The sequence below is a fragment of the Myodes glareolus genome, chromosome 15, assembly GCF_982192425.1.
Source record: "Myodes glareolus chromosome 15, mMyoGla1.1, whole genome shotgun sequence".
In the NCBI taxonomy this organism is placed as follows: Eukaryota; Metazoa; Chordata; class Mammalia; order Rodentia; family Cricetidae; genus Myodes; species Myodes glareolus.
In genome coordinates this window covers 54,367,870-54,381,548 of record NC_142040.1, presented here as the reverse complement: position 1 = coordinate 54,381,548, position 13,679 = coordinate 54,367,870, and the positions used below count along the sequence as shown (strand labels likewise).

The 13,679-nt window shown below is 44.9% G+C and overlaps 1 protein-coding gene across 3 annotated transcripts in view; it reads right to left on the bottom strand.

The window, feature by feature from the left end:
* Nucleotides 1-4,405: 4,405 nt before the first annotated feature.
* Nucleotides 4,406-13,679, bottom strand: part of Mtmr12 (myotubularin related protein 12) — a 68,464-nt gene continuing 59,190 nt past the window's right edge. For all 3 annotated transcript variants that reach the window (XM_085676618.2, XM_085676619.2, XM_048429674.3), the window contains 4 exons: nt 13,418-13,590; nt 11,129-11,296; nt 10,052-10,213; nt 4,406-7,146 (listed from right to left, as the gene is read on the bottom strand). In XM_085676618.2, the coding sequence (XP_085532744.2) occupies nt 6,577-7,146; nt 10,052-10,213; nt 11,129-11,296; nt 13,418-13,590 (1,073 nt within the window). In that variant the 3' untranslated portion in view covers nt 4,406-6,576. The remainder of the gene's footprint in view (nt 7,147-10,051; nt 10,214-11,128; nt 11,297-13,417; nt 13,591-13,679) is intronic.

Below are 13,679 nucleotides of genomic sequence, written 5' to 3'. Positions count from 1 at the left end.
ATCAACTAAACTTTGTGGCCTCTCTTGAGTCCAGTGCCACAATCAACTTGGAGAAACACGAACTGCTACAAAGTGTGAGGACGAGCAGGGGGTGTGTGTGTGTGACTTGGTGATAGTAAAGAGTGAGCTCTCAAAGTCTATTTATGAATTCAAAGAGATGAAGACGCCCATAGGAGTTGGGCCCCAAATAAGGGCCAGCCCAGACTCTTCCCCAGGAATCTGACTGCAACGTTGAAAATAATCTCTGTTCGGGACTGGAAAGGGAGACCTGGTCTGCCATTCAAGAGAGAGCGAGAACACCTAAGGAAAGGCCTCTCTGCCCATGAGCACTGAGACCAAACAGCCTCTCTAGTGTCAACCCTGACACACTCACAGAAGACTTTCTAGTCTCTCTAGTGTCAACCCTGACAAACTCACAGAATGTTTTCTATAGCATCTCTAGTGTCAACCCTGACACACTCATGAAATGCTTTCTACAGCGTTTTTAGTGTCAACCCTGACACTCACGGAATGTTTTCTACCTTAAATAACAGCAATTCCAAGTTTTTAAAAATCAGTTTTTAAACAGACTTATTTATTTATTTATTTATTATTTAACGAGTGCTCTCTTTGCATGTATGACTTTATGCCAGAAGAGGGCATCAGATCTCACTATAGATAGTTATGAGTCACCATTGCTGGGAGTTGAACTCAGGACCTCTGGAAGAGCAGTCAGAGCTCTTAACTCCTGAGCCATTCCTCCAGCTTGCAATTCAAGCCACGCCGCATATGGGGACGTGACTAAAGAGAAGGGACCAGAGTAGAAAGCATTGAGGATGGGGATCTAACAGCAGATGGTGCTGCAGACAAACCAGGAGACTAGGAGAAAGGGCTGGGGAGGGCATAGATGTTCTAGCTCTTTCTTCAGTTTCCAAAATGACTATAGGGATCGCTTTCCTCTTCTCCAGAACCCATCATATCTTTCTAGGGCCAGGTAGCTTGGTAAGGCTGGGGTATCTCTCCTCCCTTAAATGACCAGTACACTCCTATGTATATTACCCCTCCTGTGTCTCCAATTATTTCTTGGAGCATTTAAACATCGTCCTAAATTAGTATAAAAAACTGTAGCCAGGCATGGTGGTACATGTTTTTAAACCCAGTTCTTGGGAGGTCGAGGTTGCAGATAGCCTATGTAGTGAGTTCCAGGACCGGGAGGGCTATGTAGTGAGACCCTGTCTCAAAGGAAACAAACAAAATGCCTACTAGCACAGGAATATAAAGAAAGCTTGGTAAATACACATATTGTCTAATTACTACTTCCAGATCATTTCACTGTTGCTATTTGTCTCCTACAGATCTATAACCCCAACTTAATTTTAGTACCATCACACAGTAACTACAGACTTCACACTCAAAATCATCCAATAGCCCAGAGTTACTTTATCAATGTTTCCCCTTTCATTTTTTTTTTAAATTTTCACTTCCTGGAAACTGAATCCAAGCCTTATTCATGCTAGGTGGGGTACTTTATAAGTACTTTTTAGGTTTGCTTTATAAGACTATAAAATTTTGTTGTTTTTTTTTTAAATAAGTGGCCAAAAAGTCACTTTAACAATCTTCATGCCCTTTGATTACCAAGACAAAAGACTAGGCCTAAGTCACAAAGTAGCTACCAAAGCCTGTTGTTGAAGACATAAAACCACCAACTGAAGAGATACTTTCCTCTTTACTATATAAATGGCATTGGCTGCATTGCCCACGCTGGTCAGGCCATCGGTTTCACATGTAAGCATCACGACAGTTTTCTGACAAGCTGGAATCACAGCCAAACAGAACCCCTCTCCTTTGCCTACCCTAATACTTTTCAGGGTGGTGCATGGGGTATGCACAGTGGGACAGTGGGAGATTTTTGATACATCTATCAATTGGCTTCTTTGTTGCTGCTACAAAATACGAAAGAGAGAGAGAGAGAGAGAGAGAGAGAGAGAGAGAGAGAGAGATATTGATTTTGAGGCTGCAGTTCATCACGCAGCAGTGGCTGGTCACTTGTGTCTGCAGTCGGCAAGCAGAGAGATGGCTGGTGCTTAATTGGCTTTCTCTCTTTATGTGGCCTAAATTCCACCAGCCCATGGATCAGTGCTGCCCACACCCAGGGTGGGTTCTCCTATCTCAGTTGAACCTCTCTAGAAATGGCCTCACACGAGCCCTGAAGTTTGGCTCCTAGGTGAATCAAGTTGACAGTCAAGATTACATAGCACAGAAGTGTAAAGCTGGTGTGAGATCACACAGCACTGCAGAGCCTATTCCTACAGCAGGGTGCATGTGTGTGTGCACAAGCACGCATGTTCCAGACGCTTAGCTCCAATTCATCCTGCCCCAAGCATGCTGTTGTAAACATGAGCTGCAGAGGGTGCGTAACCACAGCCCTGGAGAGCCACTGCAACCAGAGCTCAGAAAATGGGCTTTAGTTCAGTTATTTCTATAGTCTGTCCCATAAAGGGACAGTGGGTAACATGAAGCATTGGGCTAGTTCTCAACAGGAACTTGTTTCTTACTGGACAGAAGGAAATGCTCCATCTTATTCCTTCATTAAGTGCCCCCACCATACCCTTGGCTAAAAACAAGAAGCAAAATTGAGTGTGGTGATATTTTGTTTGTGAGCTAACAAATAAAGCTTGCCTGAAGATCAGAGTGCAGAGCTAGTCACACTAGTTAGCCATAGAGGCCAAGCAGTGGTGGCACACACCTTTAATTCCAGCGCTCGGGAGACAGAAGCAGATGGATCTCGAAGCTCGGGAGACAGAAGCAGATGGAGTTCGAAGTCAGCTTGGTGGGAGGAGACAGGAGCTCAGAGCATTCAGTCTGAGGATTAAAGAAAATAGAGGTAAGAGCTCTCTAGTGCTTGGCTGCTTGCTTCTCTGATCGTTCAGCCTGTACTCCAGTATCAGGTTTTATTATTTGTACAACAATTGAGTGAGAAACCACAGATTGCCTAAGACCAAGAGATGGGGAAATAAGGAAGCTGTGACTCTTCAGGGTCTTAACCAGTTAAGAATAAAATACAGGGGGCTGGAGAGAGGGCTCAGCAGTTAAGAGCATTGACTACTCTCTCAGAGAACCCGGATTCAATTCCCAGCACCCACAAGGCAGCTCACAATTTTCTATAATTACTGTTCCAGAGATCCAAAACTCTCACACAGACATAGATGTAGGCAAAAAACCCAATTACATAAAATACAAATAAATTTTTAAAAAGGAATATAATACAAATATCTAAAAAGAAGTCAGGGAAGGGGCTAGGAGAGAAATGCTGGAGAGATGGCTCAGTGGTTAAGGACACTTACTGCTCTTGCAGAGGACCTAGCTTAGTTTCACATCTGTGACTCCAGTTTCGGGGATCAATGACCTCTTTTGACCTCTTCAGGTAACAGGCAGACAAGTGGTACACACACAACATACATACAGGCAAACACTCATGCACATGATATAAAAATAAATCAATCATCACAAAATTAAGTCTGAGAGTAATGTGGCAGCAATATGAGCCTATTAGATTCCTGGGGGCGTCTGAAGGCTGGCTTCTAGTTACAGGAGAGAAGGTCAGGCAGACTGGGAAGGGTGTTACAGGGTGTGGACAAACAAAGGCATGGGAAGCCTGATCTGCAGGTGGGACAAGCCAAAGAGACAGAACTTCTCAGAACAAAACAAGCAACATATTACAACCTGAATGATATAAACCCCTATTCTCGTTGGGCGGTGGTGGCGCACGCCTTTAATCCCAGTACTCGGGAGACAGAAACAAGCAGATCTCTGTGAGTTCGAGGCCAGTCTGGTCTACAAGAGCTAGTTCCAGGACAGGTTCCAAAGCTGCAGAGAAACCCTGTCTCAGGGGGAAAGAAAAGTAACATCATAGATCCCCACAGAGCAAAGGTGCAACACTAGCTCATTTCAAGGACACAAAAATGCCCTCTCTTTTACTCACCCTGGAGGGCTTCTAACCCTATTTACTTTTTCTTCATAGCACCAGAAATTACACTTATTTATTTTGTGTGGGGAGCACAGACAAGCAGGTGCCTATGGGGATCAGTTTTTTTTCTTTTACCTTTTGGGTCCCAGGGATTAACCCAGGGTCATCACACTCATGGTAAGTTCCTGTACCTGCTGGCTACCTCACCACCCATCTTCCAGCACATTATTATCATCAGGAATTGTAAGTATTTGTTTGGATACTGGTATCCATCACCTGCCAACCACACCTGAGTGTACACTTTCACAGGGGAGAGAAGGGGGCGGTCCACAAGAACAGCTTTGAGCTTCCCAGAGCTGTGTGTTGAAGCACCTGCCAGAACCCAGGGCAGGCTTATCACGTCCTGAATGAATGAGAAGGACAAAGCAGGAGTCAGAGCACGCACATCAATCACAGTGCTGCTTCTAAACTGTGTTTAATCTCTGCAGTCAGCTACAGGGCTGTGAGACATGAGTATAAACTTTCATTAACACCAGAAAATACACTGCGCGTTTATACTGACTCAGCCTAACAGCTTATCCCCTTAACATTTTTGAATTTAATTAAAGCTAGTTTATCTTCAGTGTAAAAACTTGGAGGTATAAACAAACGCCAGGTATTATATACAGTAAGTTATTAATATACACTTCCAAACTTGCACAGTGCATTTTAAACAAATGGTCTTATTTTATCTTTTAATGTTAGCACAATCCACATCTCAGTCTTGGATAAAAATTAACAATATATAAACCCATGGAAAGTTCTATACACAAATACAAGTTATAGAAATCTGGTTTCAAATATAAATACATAAACTGTCATGACCACACAGGTTACAACAGCTTGCTTACTTTTACTATCAGGGTTTTTAAAAAAATAGAAAAATATTTCAATGCACATTCAACTGCTATAAGAAGGGTCATGACCTTGTGCCTTAAACCATACCTTGTGAGGCATGAAACATCACATGAGGCATTTTGGAAAGGAAATCACTAAGACTGTAGAGGCTACCATAGAAATATTCACGTTATAATATGGTAACAAAAATAGTTCTCTCTGCTGAGTATCTGGGAAGTAGTGGCAGAGAGGAAGCGGCGGTTACCGATAGTTTAGTAAGCTCGAAGATGCGAGCTAAGGGAGCTAAGGACTTGTACGTTTTAAGATACCCTATGACAGGCTGAGCACGGACCTGGCCTGAGAGACTCTTAAGGCAACCAAGACTGAGTGCATTTGGCCCTAGAAACATAAATCCTGACCTCCCCTCATCATGCCGTCTCCACACACCAACCTGGCTTGTGCAGTAGTGTAGAAGGGAGAAGAGGAAAAATGATCACTATGTACAGAAGATGAATCAGTGCAAATCAGAAAGAACTCTTTGTGAAGTTTCAAAACGCCTTATTGCCTGTGAGCAACGGAAAGATTTCCTCAACAGGATCGCTCCAGAACAGCAAATGTAGAAAGGCAAATTCTTGAGACATTCTCGGACGAGGTCCCTTGCCCCCTCCCACTCCCCACGCTCTGTGCCTTCTGTGGGATTGGACCTAGCTCCGTTGAGAATGACAGGACTGATCCTTACAAAGTATACGTTCAAACCCTAAAAAAATAGAAATCTTTAAAACAGCAGATCCAAGGTGGCCAGGCAGAGCTGAGTTTCTTCTATGGCTTTTTAAGTCACTGAGGCATCCCGTGATAAATGCGTCTGACACTTAAGATTGCTTTCCAGTGAAAGCCACATTCAAAAGTGATCTGCCTACCCCAGCATCTATGACAGTAATGGGGAAGGTGAGGGGAGCAGCTGAGGGGTTGCAGGGAGGCACAGTCCAGGTGCCATGAGCCTCCATACATAAGTAGAAGGCAAAATGCATGCTCAAAATGGAGAGGTTCCAAGGAATGGGCACTGCCCTTGGAAGACAGAGGGATCCCCCAGTTTAATCAATAGGTCATCAGCAAGACAGTGGGATTATTTGCACCATGGTGGCCAGTGCAGATGGCATGGAGCAGGAAGAAGGAAGATGGGAATGTCAGCAAAGGAAAGAGGGTAGGTGGCTGCCACCACCCTGCCTTGTTACAGTCCAGGAAGGAGGGACTGAATGTTAGAATGACACCAGTGAAAGTTTCCAGCTTTTCTACTGTGTGTGTGTGCACGGGCACACCCGCAGGTGCGCTGGAATATGCTGTGGTTTAAGTCAAAGCACGTATCTTAATACCTCTGCCACTCCATTTACAGACACCACATAAAGCTGACCTTGCTCTTGTTCCCAATGGCTACGTAATTATCTTGGCACAGAAAAGACAGAAGGAGGAAGCTCTCACTGCAATCTGGCCGTGAGGCGTTTTGTGTACATATTATACAAGCGTCAGGAAGCGACCCCAATCCTATGACAGGTCAAGGAGGAACTCCTTCCTATGAATACTAGAGAGAGGCACAGCTTTAATTGCATCATCTTTCAGACCTGGGAAAGAAAAGGAGAAGCAGTTCTCTTCCTGAACTTCCGCTTTCTCCTACACAGCACTGGGATAACACGACACCAGTCCAGGGAACAATTGTCCCACCCTCTGGCGTGCCTCTTTCACAGTCTTGAGGAGACAGGTCACACATCCCCTAGGTCCACAAACTCGTCTTCTCGTTTGGCCAGGTCATCTTCACCTCCCAGAGCTTTCCACCCACTGGTGGGTAAGACAGGTTTGGATGAGTGTCGCTGGAGCAGCGCAAACGGGAACAAGGAGGACAAGCGGGCAGAGTTCCTGAGCAGGCACGGTGCCTGTGTGTGGACAGCCTCCTGTCTGTGGGGCTTCGCGTCGATTTTCTCCTGCAAGCTCTGCACTTCCTCCATCATTTCCAAGAGTTTGCTCATAGTAGCCATTCTGCCACCACCCAGGATTTGGGCTTCTGGAATCCAACGTAAGTAGCGCTGGGCCCACACCTTGATTTCTGGCCCCTCGATGTGAGGCAGTAACAACCCATGGTAGTCTGTGGGCTTACTATGCCAGTTATCATAAAACTCTCGAGAGTTGTCCTGGAACTCATCGGAAGGGTTAATAAGCTTACTAATTCTCTTGCCTAGAAGGTTTTTGATTAGATGATCCGTTTCTTCCCTGAAAAATCCTCTTTTGGGAGATGACTTAGACTGGGTAAGTGGCAAAGAAAGTTGTCGTTGATGCTTTGAAAGAAAACACAAAAGAGAATATCTAGTTAACAACAATAAAGAGCAGCAGCATCCTGCTGTGGGCAGTGTCAAGGGGCATCAGAGCTGCCATCTCATGTGTGTCCATTAAATGGTATAGCACACAGAGAGAACTTCCTGTTCTTGGTGACACTGAGTGATCTATGCATGATGTACCATCAACAAATGAAAGAAACCAGGAACACGTGGGGCTGCATAGAAAGGCATACTGGGACAAACTAGTCCTTTTAGCAAGAGGGGCACCAATGGGCACAGAGTACTTTAGAGAAACACAGTTAGTGATTTCCATCAGTCTTGGGGACTTTTTGAGAGAGTCTCTCACTACATAGCACTGGACAGCCTGGAACCCACTGCATAAACCAGGCTAGCCTGACACTGGGGTCCTCCTGCTTCTCCCAATCACTGGCATTACAGGTGTGTGCCACCACTCTTAGCATATCATTTAAAGGTAAAGAAATGTTTCTTTTTTGAGAACTTAAGAGCTCTTTACTGCAGTAATATTCTGAACATCTTCAGGTATTAGTACTGACCACCTGAAGATCTTATCCCACAGAGAAAATAACCTTTCAGCTTATCAGGCACTCAGTGGGAACTCCAGCTGAAGTCGTATGGACAACAGGCAGTGGGAGCAGAGGCAATGGCTAAGAGGAATGGGTTAACTTGGCCAGATATTCTTGACAGGCTGCACACAACAGGAAACACGAGAGCTTTACGTTTCATCCCTGCTTGCTAGCTTTCTCAGTAGCAAAGCAAGGCATTATATTTTGGGGTACACCATGAGAGGTTTATGAAGACAAGTCAGAGGTTGTAGGTTTCATCGATGCCCAAAGGAAAAGGTACAAACATGAGGAAAAGCTGTTTTCTGCCAACTGCTCTGCTCTGAAGGTGTTCGTTCATGCATGGTAGGAACAGAGAGCCATAAGAAGTGGGTGACGCCTGTAATCCAATGCTCGGAAGGCTGAGACAAGGGACTACCAGGAGTTTAGGGCTAGCTTGGATTACATAATTTCACGTCAGCCTGAGCCAATAGTGTGAGACCTTACCACAAACAAAGGGAAACTAGAGTAAAATATTATCTTAAGGCTGGCACTCCAATTTTCAAACACATTTTTACTAGCGTGTATTCTTGTAAAAAAAATTACAAAGAAAGTATTTCTGGATTATGGAAATAAGTAGTAACTTATAATAAGTAAAATATACACACATGCAAAGTTACCCTCAACAGCACAACCCAGAGATGTCTAGAATCTCTCCATTCAGAGATAGCAAGGACACCAGACATCAGTGGACTCTCTTCTCCATAATGACCAAGTGGAGTTGGGCAGGAATGTGGGACAAAAAACCCACAAGGGAACCTAACTGTCACCAAGTGTTGCTTGGTGTTGGAAGTCTCTGCCCACACGCCCTCCCATGTGTCCTCTCAGCATGGTGTCCCAGCCGGCACCTGGTACTCACAGGAAGGCTTCCAAATTCCTTGTAGCTCACCTCCAATCCTGTTTTATTTACACAACCTGCAATCCTCCCACCCCTGGCTCACATCTGCTGCCACTGGCTCTAACAGGAGACAAGGAAGACATCAGACAAGGGTGCTTAGCTGTCTCAGTGGCTCCTTACCCCATAGGTACCCGGTAGTTTGGGACTCTAGTGCAGGCTGCCACCAGGGGGCACGGCACACCAAAGAAAAGCTCATCTCTGGCTGACTTGTGCAGCCATCTTGCTCTAGCTGCAGAAAAGGGAAGCATCTACTCTGGGCCTGAGGACAGCTAAGAGGGCAATATGGCAGGTGGTCTAAGCACTCCGCAGCTGTCACTGTCCCCAAGTGCTGGTCTTGGTTCACCGGATCTCAGCTTTCTTAGATTAAGAACCCTGTTCTGTGCCTGAACTGGCAAGGCTTCCAGGGACTGAGGATCAGGCAGGATAGGAAGGATAGTGGTGAGAAAGACAATGCATGGATGTGGGTTTGCCATCACTGAGGGCTCTGTCCGACATTCCAGGCCAGGTGACAGAGCTAGGTAATGTTGTTTAAACTGTGTATCAGTAAGTGAACTTCAGGGTAGAATGATTAGTAAAATCAAGAAGTATCTAATAGGAAAATAAAGACTTGCTGTTTGTGGTTTAGGGTACAGTCTAGAAAACTCTAGTCCACAGGTCAACGCTGGGGTGACACTTGTGTAAACACTGAACCCACTCTTACCATTTAGGACCACTGTTTTCTGTCACAACAGAGCAGGCAGAGCTGGGAGACAGTGCAGATCTCGATACAAAGCTTGCCACTCTCAGCTTATTGGTTCATTAAGGAAAGTCTTGGGGCTGGAGAGATGGCTCAGTTTAAGAGCACTGACTTCCAGTGGATCCAGGTTTGATTCCCAGCACCCACATGGAGGTTCATAACTGACTATAAACCCAGTTTCAGGGGATACAATGCACTTTTTTCTGGGCTCTGTGGGCACCAGGGACACATGTAGTTCAAAGACATATATCAGATAAAACACACAGACTCATAAAATAAAACAGTAAAGATTTTTTTAAAAAAGAAAGAAAAAGTCTTGCTATGAAATATATAAACTGGCATATGTGGAGGAAAGCCTTCATAATCAATGATCCCTTACTCTACTGGCGATACAGAGACAGGGTAAGAGGCATAATTCCATGAAGCATAACTGTGACAGCAGCAGCCTCAGTGACATGTCTCACCAGAGCAAAGGCAGATTTGCTGAAGGCACGGTTAATGAGCCCCAATAACCCGAGCACCACCAACCCCAACTGCACACCGTATAAGAGGGAACACACCAACAGAGAGATCCATGAAGTAGTCTTTGTCCTTGCATGCATAGGATGGAGGAGCCAATGTTAGCGGGGTGTTAAGACAAGCACATCTTACTTTGAAACGTGATCCTTTTCGCTGGCCCTTGTCCAATTTTGGCTTTTCCACATAGAGAGGGTTTCTGAGCAATGTCTGTGCTTTGGGTTCAAACTGTACTGACCAATCCCACACGGTGAGCAGAGTCAAAGGCTTGCTTTGTGGATTCACGCTTTTCCTACCCTGCCAAAACAAGCACAGGTCACCATGGCTCCCAGGAATGGCTGGAAAGCAAACACACATTCTCAGAAACAGGCTCCAGGAAGAGTGCTCGGCTGGGGCTGAGAATGAATGCACACAGGCTGCATTTCTCAAGGCAGAAGCTCTTGGCAGGGAGGGTAAGAAGGGCCATTATTTCAGTGGTCTAGTGATCTATGGCAGCTACAAGACTCAGCACTTTCACAACAACCGCGTGAGTTAACCCCTACTTTCCCAACTTGACACCTGAGGAAACCGAGGCTCAGAAAACAGAAGTGAACTGCCTGAGTGTATGAAGCTGGCAAGCACAGGGCTGAACTCAGGGCTGTGTCACTAAGACGCCAGGTTCCATTGTTTCTGCTTCCCCGTTGAGCTTGGCAATTTACCAACTAAAAGTCAATCGCAAGGCAGGAGAGGGCTAGATGAAGGCATGGAGATTAACAGAGACACTTTACACCTGGAGCACAGGCTGAGCAGGGATGAAAGGGCTTTCAGACGTAAAACCAAAGCCTGGCTATCTTGTTCCCCTGGAGTCCATTCTTTTCCCAGAATAACTCTAGGTATGAAGGCAATAAAGAGAGGGCATCTGGTCTACCTCCAAAAAGAATAACTTTTAATTTGTCTTCATTCCCAAACTCCAACATTTACTTCCATCTTAAATATTTACTATGACCTTGGGCTAGATGATTATTGCGTTTCAGCTTCCTCAGGGAGAACAATACATAACTACAGTGTGCTGCAAGGATTAAATACATCCCCAGGTAGGAATAGCTGGGAATCACTTGAAGCAATGTTTGGTGCATAACCAGTATTGAATACTGTTATGAATCAGAACCACTGTTATGAAAGTTTGTAAGATGCAGTTTCTTTGACCCAGGGGTCTCTAAAAGGGACTCTTACCATGTTAGTATCTTTTTGATGAGGCGAATTGAAGAAGAAGGTGCTGAAAATAGGTATATATAAGCTATCTGACAAAACAGTCAGGAAAGTCTCTGAGAACTCAAATGCTGGGGGGTGCTGGTGCACCAGCTGCCAGACACAATCCAAGAAAAGCAGGAACACGGGGACCTATGTGGAAACAAAACACATCATTTAGGAAGCCTAGGCCCAGCACGAGCCGTCCAGAGCTCACTGAACAGTCATCAGGAGCTTCTGAGCCCTGCCCCTCTGGGAAACAAACAATAGACAATCCTTTCCAAGTGATGAGCATGCTCAGGGGAGACCACCTCCCTGTGGGTTAGCAGTTCCTACTGTGTCAAAGTATCTAAAATCACAGAAGGATGTGAACTAACACATGAGTGCCTGCAACCAGCTTTGGCGATAGGGAACACTAAACACCAACCAAATGAATTCCATTCTTCTACACAGTGTTCAGCTGCAAAAACAGGACTTAGTGATGACCGCCATTTTACATTTTGTCAATAAAATGGGAGTATTCATCTCTGTCCCGTGACAACAGGCAAGGTTGGTTCTAGAGACTACTCAGGAGCAAGTCTTTGCTGGCAGTTTCTCTGTTGTCCGACCACTTCATGGAGCTTTCTTCTCTATCCACCAGTGGTCCTCTAACAGGGTAAGGCAACTATGTGATAGTGTCCACCTTCTACAAGAGTAGAGACATAGGCCTCACAGGGAACTGGTAGGAGGACATCAGTAATATTCTCCAGAACTTCATGTTGGTTCAGAGAGGCTTCACAGCACATATTATGGGCAACATCACTAAGAAAATGTAAAGTCTCACTGTACAGTAAGGGATTATGTGTGCTGAATGAACACTTTCTATTGGCTTCTTTCCTAACTAGATACGGAGTCTGTCAGTCTTTCTTTCTCAAGACATGAAAATCACATCTTTCCAAAGACCTCTCTGTCTATCAAAGTATGGAAACCACGTTAACCTTTCAACCTACTTCCTCCAAGTCCCTTTCAAGACTGAGAGACGGTGGTTTCTCTTAAGTTTGAAAAGATACAGAAGAGCACAGGTTTGGCCTGAAGGAACTAGCAGGCATAGTGACAGAGGCCTGAGGCTCTCCAGGAACCTGTCAAGCCCTGAGGAGCAGAATCCACAGGCTTTCTATTCACACAGCTGCTGGGCCAAGCTGTGCTGCATCACAGACATGCAGATTAGAGATCTAGAATAAGAAAAGTCACAGTTCACATTATTGGCATGTGTTCATTCTACAGATGATTTAATTAAATAAAGTTGGTTCCATTTTTCCTTCACAAGTTATCAGAGAGAACCAAGGAGTTTATATTGGTGTTGCCTAAAAAAGCACACCACAATCTAGAGATGAACTAAATGTTAACTAAGACTGGGGGTGTGGCTCTGTACTTGCCTAGTACTATTGATACCCTGGGGTCCATCTCCAGCATTGTACAAAACTGGTTGTGGTGCTATATGCCTATAATGTCAGTGCCTGGGAGGAGGAAGCAGAAGGATTAAACTTCAAGTTCATCCTTGGCTGTATAATGAGTTAAGATCAGTCTGGGATACACAAGCCCTGGTCTAAAATTAAATCAAAACAAAACATAAAACAACCCCCAGATCTGAGACATTGAGCCATTTATCTAAAGAGATGCAAGCTGGGTGTGGTAGTACATGCATGTAATCCCAGCTACTTGGGATGATGAGATGGAACGTTGAGTTCCAGGACAGCCAATACAATATTTGGCAATATAACCAAACGTCCTTGCCCAAACAACACAGCAATGATAACCAAACAGAAACAGAAGAGGCTGTGACTCAGGGCACACTTCTCTTGGCACTGCAAAGGCTCTAACAATGGATGGCATCAACACAAGGAAAATTTAGTGTTAAGTGTATTTCCTGTGGCAAATTCATACACCAAACATCACTAACTACAAAGTTTAATTTAGCCAAGATTTGAAGGATTTTTTCCTTCCTGAGTTATTTTGTAAATAAGTGTTACAAAGCCAGTATTTCTCCTAGTATGAAACATATATACAGCCTTACTCTACACAAATTAGAAGACTTTGAACACACTTATTGATATCCTTTCAATCCCGAGGAGGATTTCCATATTGTTTAAAGCATTCAAATAATCCAAGCTGAGCTGACCAGTTTGCTGATGTCTGCCAAGTATGCACTTGAGAAGCCTATATGGGAGGACAGTCACCATATGAGAGGGAGCCTTTCCCCCCAGGACTGCAACAGTCTGCAGTGAGGGCACTCACCTCCTCTTTGTCATTCTGGTGGAGATGGTTACAGCGATCCAAGAAAGAGTGGCAACCCATGACCCACTCCTTTTGGATGAGACTCTGGAACCCAGTCCTGGTTCGACAGTGGGGGTCCATCATCACTTGCACCAGAGAGGAGAGGAGGCAGCAGAGGTCAGACGCGTTCTCTTCTAGAAGGGCCCAGCAAGAGCACCAAGGAGAAGAACACGGTGTTACCAAGAGGCAGTGCTCTCATCTACACAGCTAAGAGCAGGGTTCC